The 12,238-nt window shown below is 38.2% G+C and overlaps 1 protein-coding gene across 2 annotated transcripts in view; it reads right to left on the bottom strand.

Annotated features, from left to right (window-relative positions):
• Window positions 1-12,238, bottom strand: part of HIBCH (3-hydroxyisobutyryl-CoA hydrolase) — a 136,753-nt gene that overhangs the window by 93,419 nt on the left and 31,096 nt on the right. For both annotated transcript variants that reach the window (XM_047773066.1, XM_047773067.1), the window contains one exon: window positions 8,682-8,762. In XM_047773066.1, the coding sequence (XP_047629022.1) occupies window positions 8,682-8,762 (81 nt within the window). The remainder of the gene's footprint in view (window positions 1-8,681; window positions 8,763-12,238) is intronic.

A 12,238-nucleotide genomic window follows, 5' to 3' on the forward strand; every position in this document is an offset into this window, starting at 1 on the left:
AAAACAACTTAAGGAATGGTATACACAGTAGGAAAGTACTCATGCAAATTTCCAAAACAAAAAAGTAATACTACATTTGTTGATAAACACATAGTAAAAATATAAATTACAGCCTGATAGGATGCACTCAAAATTAACAACAATGGTTGTTTCTAAAGAGAGAAAGATGTTTCTGGAGAAAGAAAGAAATGGAACTGAAGAAAGCGACAAAGCAGACAGGACTGTAATTTTAAAGACTTATAGTATTCTATTTAATTCTAATAAATTGTAAGAAGATGGTGGAAGAGTAAGCTATTGTACGTACCTTCTCCCACAAACGCATCAAAAAAAAAACACATCTACATGTAGAACGATTCACAGAGAACATCTAAACACTGGCAGAAGAACTTAAATCTCCAAAAACAGGAAGAAACCCTTGACATAACTGGGTAGAAAAAAAAAAGAAAGAAAAGAGAGAGAGAGAGAAGGAATCAGGACGGGACTAGCGTTCACGAGAGGGATCTGTGAAAGACAAAAGGAATCCACATCCTGAGAAGCCACCTAACTGATGGGAGATCAGCTGAGACAGAGAGACCTCAAACTCTCCAAGAAAAGCACAGGAGTAGGACTGAGAAGGGCAAGGCAGAGTGAGAGCTGCGCAGATCTTCTGTAGCACCAACCCGGACACCACAACCTGAGACACTCGGGTCGGGGCTGGGCACTGAGTCTCAGGCTCTGGAGGTCAGTTCTGGAGAGAGGACAAGGATTGGCTACATGGAGAAAGCCTGAGGGGCTAGGAAGCAGTATGCCACAGAATGGGGAGTATAATGCCATAGCCAAGGGAACCCAGGAGGAGGTCTGGACCCTCAGGAGAAGCAAGGCACCATTGGGGAGGGTAAGAGGAGGAGAGGCAGACTGCCATAGGAATCTTTGTATACATGTGTGGGCTCTCAGAGGTTGAGGTACCTCTGGCACAGGCTACAGGTAGGGAGAAGCAACTTGCTGGGGCTATGGGAGACCAGGCACTTCTCATGCAGGTTATGAGTGGCCAGGCACTTCATGTGTGGGCCAAGGGCAGCAGGAGGCTAAGCACAACTCAGTGCCTCTTGCAGTGGGGCCAAACCACAGCAGTCAACTCAGAAACCAGAGGGAGACGTGGCCTGCCACCACTAGGGGTCTGTGAACAGGCTCCACCTGCAGACCCAATCACCTCAGAGATCAGCAAAAAAAGAGTGCTGTAACTGAGCACCACCTGTTGTTGCTCTCACTCCCCTGGGAACACACCCACCCTGCTGCTGTCACTGCCAAATGCTCTGGGCAGCATCCACATAATTGATCACTGTTACTTCCCAGGATGCTGCAACTAGGAGCAGCCTGTGCAGCACCTCCTGCATGAAGGAACTAAGTGGGACAGGATGCTTGTTGCATGTCTACAGGTGGAAGGGAAAACCACTGCAGTTATCTCTGACTCCAGAGGTGGGCATGGCCCGCCACCATAAGGGGTCCATGAACAGGCACCACTTGTGGCCCCAATCACCTCAGAGAGCACCACAGAGGAGGGCACTGTGACCAAACAACACCTGTTTTTGCTCTTACTCCCCTGGGAACTCACACACCCTGCCATTGCCACTGCTAAATTTTCTGGGCACCTCCTAAATCTGCCTAAGGCTCTGTACCACTTCCCAGTGCCCTGCAACTAGGAGTAGCTTGCACCACCTTCCTGCAGGTCTTTGTTACTGTCAAGAGCCCAGCAACCAGCACTGACTACTAGCCCTACCCACTGCCTCCTTCTCCCTGGAAACACACTCAGCACCCTGGGGATAACAGACTGCTCACACTGAAGAAAGAGATAGCAAATATCCAAATGCCCATGCCAAAAATAAATAGTAACAGCCTACCAAATACCAAGGGGCACCCCTGCATAGAAATAGCCCTCCAAGACTACGATTTGGTTTCCCTAAACTCACAGAGAAAGAAAAATATAAGCAAGATGGAGAAGCTCAGGAAAAATTCCCAGTTAAAAGAAGAGGAGAATTCACCTGAAACAACAAAAATGAAACAGAATTCTGCAGCCTAATAGACACTGAATTCAAAAGAGAGATCATGAAAATATTGAAGGAATTAAGGGTGAATATGAAGGAATTAAGAGCAGATATAAACAGTAATAATGCACATTACTTTAAAAAGGAAATAGAAAATATAAGGCAGAACCAAGAATAATGACAAAATTCATTTGCAGAGACACAAACTGAGTTAAAGGCATGAAAGAGGAGAATGAATAATGCAAAGGAACAAATTAGTGATTTGGAAGATAGAATAATGGAAATCACCCAATCAGGATGGCAGAAAGAAAACCAAATTAAGAAAAAAAAAACATGAAAACAATATAAGAGATCTATGGCATAATATAGAGCAGGCCAATGTATGCATAATAAGGATTCCAGAAGGAGAAGAAAAAGAAAAAGGGATTGAAAATATTTTCGAAGAAATTATGTCTGAAAAGTTTCCAAATCTAAAGGAAACAGATGTCAATATACAGGAAACACAGAGGGCCCCAAACAAGATGAACCCAAACAGGGCCACAACAAGATATATTATAATAAAAATGGCAAAAGTTAAAGATAAAGAGAGGATTCTAAAGGCAGCAAGAGAAACACAAAGTATTAATTACAAGGGAACCCCCATAAAGTTATCAGCTGATTCTCTATAGAAACACTACAGACCAGAAGAGACTGGCAAGATATATTCAAAGTTCTACAAGGGGAATGTTTACAGCCTAGAATACTCTACCCAGCAAGGCTATCATTTAAAATAGAAGGAGAAATAAAGAATTTCTCGGAGTTCCCATCATGGCGCAGTGGTTAACGAATCCGACTAGGAACCATGAGGTTGCAGGTTCGGTCCCTGGCCTTGCTCAGTGGGTTAACGATCCGCCGTTGCCGTGAACGGTGGTGTAGGTCCCAGACGCGGCTCAGATCCTGCGTTGCTGTGGTTCTGGTGTAAGCTGGCAGCTACAGCTTCGATTGGACCCCTAGCCTGGGAACCTCCATATGCTGCAGGAGCGGCCCAAGAAATGGCAAAAAAGACAAAAAAAAAATAATTTCTCCAACAAACAAAAACTAAAAGAGTATAGCAACACTAAACCCATTCTAAAAGAAATACTGAAATGGTTTCTCTAAATAAAAAAAAGTAAGAAATAGGATGGAGGAAATTACAACTGGAAAGCAACCACTTAAGACAGTATATAGATCTAAAAATTAAATAAAAAAAAAAAACCTAATGTAAAAGTGACAAACACAAGGAACAGCAAAAGGACAAACATGAAGATATTATAAAAGGACATCAAAATCATAAAATGTGGGAAAGGATCATTTTTTTTTAATAATGTGTTTGAGCCTATATGACTATCAGGCTAAATCAAGCAGATATAGGAAGGTAAATCATAAATCAAAACCAAACATTACACTCACAAAAACTAAAAAGAAAAGTACTCGGACATAAAATAAATGGAAATCAGCCAACCAAAACAAGAAAGAAACAAAAGAGAAACATAGAATCAAGTGGAAAAGAAGGTTTGAAATGGCCATAAATATGTATTTAGCAATAATTACCTTAAATGTCAATGGACTGAACGAGTCAATCAAAAGACAAAGAGTGGCAGATTGGATAAAAAAGCAAAAGCCTACAATAGGCTGTCTACAGACTTACCTTAGGGCAAAGGAGACATGAAGATTAAAAGTGGTGGGGTGGAAAAAAGATATTTCAGGCCAATGGACAAGACAGGAAAGCAGGAGTTGCAATACTCAGACAAAATATACTTTAAAACAAAGGCCATAAAGAAAGACAAAAAAGGAAACTATTTAATGATAAAAGGATCAATTCAAGAAGAGGATATTATAGTCGTCAATGCCCCTAATATAGGAGCACCCAGATACATACAATAAGTATTAACAGACATAAAAGGAGAAATTGATAGGAATACCATGATAGTAGAAGACTTTAACATCCCACTCACATTGATGGACAGATCCTCTAGACAGAAAATCAATTAGGCAACAGAGATCCTAAATGATGCAATAGAAAAATTAGACTTAATTGACATTTTCAGGACATTACATCCAAAAAAATCAGAATACACAGTCTTCTCAAGTGCACATGGAACATTCTCAAGGATTTACCACATACTGGAGCACAAAACCAACCTCCACAAATTTAAGATTATAGAAATTATTTCAAGTATCTTCTCTGAACACAATGCCATGAAATTAGAAATCAACCACAGGAAAAGAAATGAGGAAAAACTAACTATATGGAGACTAAACAACATGCTACTAAAAAACCAATGGGTCAATGAGGAAATCAAAAGGGAAATTAAAAAATACCTCAAGACAAATCATAATGAAAACACCATCATTCAAAATCCACGGGATGCCACAAAAGCAGTGTTTAGAGAGAAGTTCATAGTGAAACAGGCCTTCCTCAAAAAAGAAGAAAAATCTCAAGTTGACAACTTAACCCACCACCTAAAAGAATTAGAAAAAGAACAAACAAAACCCAGTCAGCAGAAGGAAGGAAATTATGAAGAGCAGAGAGGAAAGCAATAAAATAGAGATTCAAAAAAAAAATAGGAAAAAAAATCAATAAAACTAAGAGCTGGTTCTTTGAAAGGGTCAACAAAATTGACAAATCACTGGCCAGACTTGCCAAGAAGAGTAAAGAAAAAAACCCAAATAAACAAAATAAGAAATGAAAAAGGAGAAATCCCAAAGGATAATGCAGAAATACAAACAACCATAGGAGGATACTATGAACAATTATACGCCAACAAATTTGACAACCTAGAAAAAGTGGACAACTTTCTAGAGATAGCACGCCAAAACTGAATCAAGAAGAAAAAAAAAAAAACTCCCCCACAAACAGGACCAGATGGCTTCACACGTTGAATTCTACCAAATATACAAAGAAGAACTTATACCCATCCTCCTTAAACTTTTTCAAAAGACTGAAGAAGGAACATTCCCAAAGACATTCTATGAAGCCACCATCACCCTAATACCAAAACCAGACAAAGATACTACCAAAAAAGAAAATTATAAGCCAATATATTTGATGAATATAGACACAAAAATTCTCAACAAAATTTTAGCCAACTGAATCCAACAACATATAAAAAATATACACCATGACTAAGTGGGATTCATTCCAGGTTCAAAGGATGGTTCAAAATATGCCAAATCAATCAATGTCATACTCCACATCAACAAAAGAAAAGTCAAAAACCACATGATCATCTCGAGAGATGCAGAAAAAATATTTGACAAAGTCCAACATCCATTCATGATAAAAACTCTTACCAAAGTGAGTATAGAGGGATCATACCTTAACATAATAAAAACCATTTATAACAAACCCACAGCAAATATAATACTCAACGGAAAAAGATGAAAGACTTCCCACTAAAATCAGGAACAAGACAAGGATGCCCACTCTCACCACTTTTATTCAACACAATACTGGAAGCCCTAGCCACAGCAATCAAACAAATAAAATAAAATTTATCCAAATTGGAAGAGAAGAGGTAAAAGTGTCACTGTATGCAGATGACGTGATACTATATATAGAAAACCCTAAGGACTCAACACAAAAACTACTCCAACTGATCAACGAATTCAGCAATGTAGCAGGACACAGGATTAATATTGAGAAGTCAGTTGCGTTTCTGTATACTAACAATGAAATATTAGAAATGGAATATGAAATACAATACCTTTTAAAACCACAACCAAGGAGTTCCTGTCATGCCTGGAGTTCCCGTCGTGGCTCACTGGTTAAGGAACCCAACTAGTATCCATGAGGATGCAGGTTCAATCCCCAGCCTCACTCAGTGGGTTAAGGACCCAGTATTGTCATGAGCTGTGATGTAGGTTGCATATGTGGCTCAGATCCCACATTGCTATGGCTGTGGCATAGGCCGACAGCTACAGCTACAATTCAACCCCTAGCCTGGGAACCTCCATATGCCGTGGGTGTAGCCCTAGAAAGACAAAAAAAGAAAAAAAAATGAAATAAAATCACAGCCAAAAAAATTAAATACCTGGGAATAAACCTGACCAAGGAGGTGAAATACTTACATGCTGAGAACTATAAAACATTAATCAAGGAAATTAAAGAGGATTCAAAGAAATGGAAATATATTCCATGTTCCTGGGTTGGAAAAATTAATATTGCAAAAATGGCCATACTACCCAAAGCAATCTAGATTCAATGCAATCCCTGTCAAATTACCCATGACATTTTTCACAGAACTACAACAAACAATCCAAAAATTTATATGGAACCATATAAGAACCAGAATTGCCAAAGCAATACTGAAGAACAAAAACCAAGCAGAAGGCATAACTCTCCCAGACTTCGGACGACAAAACCACAATCATCAAGACAGTGTGGTACTGATACCAAAACAGACATACAGAACAATGGAATACAACAGAGAACCTAGAAATAAACCCAGACACCTACAGTCAATTAATCTTCGACAAAGGGGACAAGAATATAAAATGGGAAAAAGATAGTCTTTTCAGTAATTTCTGCTGGGAAAACTGGACAGCTGCATGTAAATCAATCACACTCACACTATGCACAAAAATAAACTCAAAACGGCTTAGAGACTTAAACGTAAGACAAGACACCGTCATACTCCTAGAAGAGAACACAGGCAAAACACTCTCTGACCTTACAAATGTTTTCTTAGGTAAGTCTCCAAGGCAAAAGCAAAAATTAACCAATGAGTCTTAACCAAACTGACAAGCTTTTGCACAAAAAGGAAACCATATAAAATATAAAAGAAAACCTACAGAATGGGAGAACATAGTTTCAAAAGATGCAACTGACAAAAGCTTAATCTCTAAAATGTATGAACAACTTATACAACTCAACAGTAAAAAACCCAACAACCCAATTGAAAAGTGGGCAAAAGACCCGAACAGACATTTCTCCAAAGACATACAGATGGCCAACAAGCATATGAAAAAATGCTCAACATCATTGATTATTAGAGAAATGTAAATCAAAACTACTATGAGGTACCACCTCACACCAGTCAGAATGGTTATCATTAGTAAGTCAACAAATAACAAATGCTGGAGAGGGTGTGGAAAAAAAGGGTACTCTCCCACACTGTTGGTGGGAATGTACAACCACTGTGGAAAACACTATGGAGATAGCTAACAAAACTATGGAAAACAGTATGGAGATAGCTAACAAAACTAAATATAGAACTACCATATGACCCAGCAATCCCACTCTTGGCATATATTTGGACAAAACTTTCCTTGAAAAAGACACATGCACCCGTATGTTCACTGCAGCACTATTCACAATAGCCAAGACATGGAAACAACCTAAATGTCTATCAATAGATGAATGGATTAAGAAGATGTGGTATATATACACAATGAAATACTACTCAGCCATAAAAAATAACAAAGTAATGCCATTTGCAGCAACATGGATGGAACTAGAGACTCTCATTCTGAGTGAAGTAGGTCAGAAAGAGAAAGAAAAATACCATATGGTATCACTTATATCTGAATCTAATGTACAGCACAAATAAACCTTCCCACAGAAAAGAAATTCATGGACTTGGAGAACAGACTTGTGGTTGCCAAGGGGGAGGAGCTGGGATAAGGACAGACTGGGAATATGGGGTTAATAGACGCAAACTACTGCATTTGGAATGAATAAGCAATGGCACTGGGAACTATATCTAGTCACTTATGATGGAGATGAGGGAGGATAATGTGAGAAAAAGAATATATATATATAAATATATACATATATATGCATGACTGGGACACTTTGCTATACATAGAAAAATTGACAGAACACTATAAGCCATCTACAGTGGAAAAAATATTTTAAAATAAAATAAAATATAAATAAATTTTAAAACATCAAACAAAAATAAAATATAGATGTCTATTTATTCTGAGCTGATGAGTACACAAGTATTTATTATATTATTCCCTGTAATTTAACACTTGAAACACATGCTTGCTAAATGTAACTACTGTTTCACTTACAATGAAATCTGGAACACTGACTATAAAGAAATTTCAGTTCCTGTCATGGCTCAGCGGTAACAAACCTGACTAGTATCCATAAGGACTTGGGTTCGATCCCTGGCCTCACTCAGTGGGTTAAGGATCCAGCCTTGCATAAGCTATGGTGTAGGTCACAGAGGCAGTGCAGATCCCAAGCTGCTGTACCTGTGGTATAGGCCGGCAACTACAGCTCTCATTTGACCCTAGCCTGGGAACTTCCATACACCATGGGTGCAGCCCTAAAAAGATTAAAAAAAAGAAACTTCATCCCAGGGTTCCTCAAGAATTAGGAAATGATACTTCATTTTATAGTGAAAACTGGGACCAAGTTTTTTTGGTTTTCCAAGAAAGCTAGCCATATGATCAGAGTTCATGTTTCCATATTGACTGTATGGCAAATAGTGGTTAAGGATAGCCTATTTAATAATAAAGTATGGATTGTCTGGGAATTAAGAAGTCATGCTAGTTTAATCAAGTTTATTCCTAGCCCAAAGTATATAAAAAATTAAATATAGTGTCTGTTGATTATATTTTAACAACTTATGTTGTGCAGCTTATGTCTTGATTCTACTTTCAAAACTCTCAGCAGAGCACACATACCAATGGCATTGTTCAGCATATACTCCTCTCTGAAAAAATCTTGAACCATCTTTGGGTTTGTCTTTGTATTTTCTGAGATCACTACAAAAAAAAAAGAAAAAAAAGATCATAAATCCACACACACACAAAAAAGTGTTTTCCAGTAAATACAGCCAAATAGAATAAATTTAAAATACTGTGATTATCAATCAGTACCAGAAGGTTCTAGAAGGTTCTGAAGTTGCCCATGCCACAGACACATTATGGTTAGCCCCAGATCCAGAGTCCAGTCAAAACTTCAAGGCAGGAGTTCCCATCGTGGCTCAGTGATTAACAAATCTGCCTTGGAACCATGAGGTTGCGGGATCGATCCCTGCCCTTGCTCAGTGGGTTAAGGATCCGGCGTTGCCATGAGCTGCAGTGTATGTTGCAGACACAGCTCGGATCCCACGTTGCTGTGGCTGTGGTGTAGGCTGGCGGGTACAGCTCCAATTCGATTCCTAGCCTGGGAACCTCCATATATTGCAGCAGTGGCCCAAGAAATGGCAAAAAAAAAAAAAAAAAAAAAAAACCTCAAGGTAAAAATTCTTAATCAAAACCTCCCACAAAGTGTTATCCTTACATTAGAAATCATGTATTGCTACAAAACGCATTTTCTTTTGACTATTTTCTGTAGCACCTGAACAAACACTGGCTGGATACACATCTTAATTCAAAGTACATTATACACATACAAAGAAATATATGCGGGTACCATACATTTTGAAGACTGTAGCTTTGTAGTATAGTCTGAAGTCAGGGAGCCTGATTCCTCCAGCTCCATTTTTCTTTCTCAGGATGTCTTTGGCTATTCTGGGTCTTTTGTGCTTCCAAAGTTTAAAATACTTTGTTCAAAGTCTGTGAAAAATGTCCTTGGGAATTTGATAGGGATTGCATTAAATCTGTGGATTGCCTTGGGTAGTATAGTCATTTTGTAATATTGATTCTTCAAATCCAAGAGCATGGTATGTCTTTTCATCTGTTTGTGTCATCCTTGATTTCTTTCATTAACGTCAATAGTTTTTAGAGTATAGGTCTTTTGTCTCTTTAGGTAGGTTTATTCCTAAATATTTTATTCCTTTTGATGTGATGTGGAACAGGATAGAAAGCTCAGAATTAAACCCATGCGCCTACAGCCAACAAAGGAGGCAAGAATATACAATGGAGAAAAGACAGCCCGTTCAATAAGTGGTGCTAGGAAAACTGGACAGCCACATGGAAAAGAATGAAATTAGAACACTTCCTAACACCCTACACAAACATAAACTCCAAAGGGATTAACGACCAAGATATAAGACTGGATACTATAAAACTCTTAAAGGAAAACACAGGCCAAACACTCTCCAACATAAACCATAGCAGTATCTTCTCAGATCCACCTCCTAGAGTAATAACAATAAAAATAAAAACAGGAGTTCCCGTCGTGGCACAGTGGTTAACGAATCTGACTAGGAACTATGAGGTTGCGGGTTCGATCCCTGCCCTTGCTCAGTGGGTTAAGGATCTGGCGTTGCTGTGAGCTGTGATGTAGGTTGCAGATGCGGCTCGGATCCTGTGTTGCTGTGCCTCTGGCATAGGCTGGTGGCTACAGCTCCGATTAGACCCCTAGCCTGGGAACCTCCATATGCAGTGGGAGCAGCCCAAGAAATGCCAAAAAAAAAAAGACAAAAAAAAAAAGAAAGAAAGAAATCCCTTAAGCATCTTCAATGGAATGGCCCTGACTGTTATAGAAAATTTACAGGGGGAAAAAACTCATCCCTTCCCAAATGAATAGTTTTCAAAAATTACCTGGGGTGGGATTTGAAAAAATAAAATAAAATAAAATAAAATAAAATAAAATAAAAACAAAAATAAACAAATGGGACTTAATTAAACTTAAAAGTTTCTGCACAGCATAGAAACCCTAAATAAACCAAAAAGACAACCCATAAAATGGGAGAAAATATTTGCAAATGAATCGACTGACAAGGGATTCATCTCCAAAATTTATAAACAACTTCTGCAGTTCAATACTAAAACAAAAAACAACAAAAAAAAATCAAAAAATGGGCAGATCTAAAGAAACAATTCTCCAAAGAAGACATATAGATGCCAAAAAATACAAGAAAGATGTTCAATATCACTCATCATTAGAGAAATGCAAATCAAAACCACTATGAAGTACCACCTTACATCAGCCAGAATGGACATCATCAAAAAGTCTACAAACAAGAAGTGCTGGAGAAGGTGTGGAGAAAAGGGAACCCTATTACACTGTTAGTGGAAATGTAAATTGGTGGAACCACTGTGGAAAACAGTATGGAGATGCCTCAGAAAACTAAAAATAGAATTACCACTTGATTCAGCAATCTCACTCCTGGGCATCTATCCCGAGAAAACCATGACTCAAAAAGAAACATGTACTCCAATGTGCATTGTAGCACTATATACATTAGCCGAGGCATGGAAACAACATCGACAGAGGAGTGGATCAAGAAGATGTGGTACATATACACAACGGAATATTACTCAGCCATTAAAAGGAAAGAACAAACGGCATTTGCAGCACAACATGGACGGACCTAGAAATTATGACAAGTGATGTCAGTCAGACAATGAGACATCAACATTATATGCTATTACTTACATGTGGAATCTAAAAAAAGGACACTATGAACTTCTTTGCAGAACAGATACTGACTCACAGACTGAAAAACTTACGGTTTCCAAATGAGACAGGCTGGGGGGTGGGGGGATGTGCTGAGGGTTTGGGATAGAAATGCTATAAAATTGGGTTGAGATGATCACTGTACAACCATAAATGTAATAAAATTCACTGAGTAATAAAAAACAAAAAAGAAATATATGCACAGGTGTGTGTACGCACACACGCAGAGTCCTACAGAATCCTATATATTTAATCTAGTTAAAACACTCCTGACACTCACTTCATTAGGGAACATTTGTTGAGCATCTACCAGGCATACTGTTTTAGGTGCTGTAAATTACAAGGTAGCAATAGAAGACAGCTGCCCTGGAGTTCAGACTAGTAAGACAGACTACCAACATACACTCCTTGCACTATGCCTGCTCTGAGGCTGGAGAGCTATGGGAATGGCAACAAGAGAGGTGTAATTAAAATATAGCTTCCCAGAAGAGAAAAATCAGAGTCAAATATGAATAGGTAAGGATTTCCTAGAAAATGACAGAGAACAATTCTGAGTAGAGACGGAGTTACCTCCAAAGGCACACAGGCAAGAAACAATAAAATCAAGAAATAAGTAGTTTTAAAAGATTAAAGGAGAATGGTAAAAGGTGAGGCTAGGGACCTCACCTTTATTTATTAATAAATCTATAAATAAATTTATTAATAAATCTATTAATAAATTTATTAATAAATAAAGATTTATTAATATCAATGGAAATATAACTTCCCAAAGATACCGCTATAGCATAGGAATGCCTGGCTTAAGCACGTGCTCAGTAAATATCTCAATAATAAATACTCTCAAATGGTTTCATTTCTATTGCAATTTCCTATTATCCAGAGTTCACATCCT

Source organism: Phacochoerus africanus, chromosome 3 (genome assembly GCF_016906955.1).
Source record: "Phacochoerus africanus isolate WHEZ1 chromosome 3, ROS_Pafr_v1, whole genome shotgun sequence".
NCBI classification, from domain to species: Eukaryota; Metazoa; Chordata; class Mammalia; order Artiodactyla; family Suidae; genus Phacochoerus; species Phacochoerus africanus.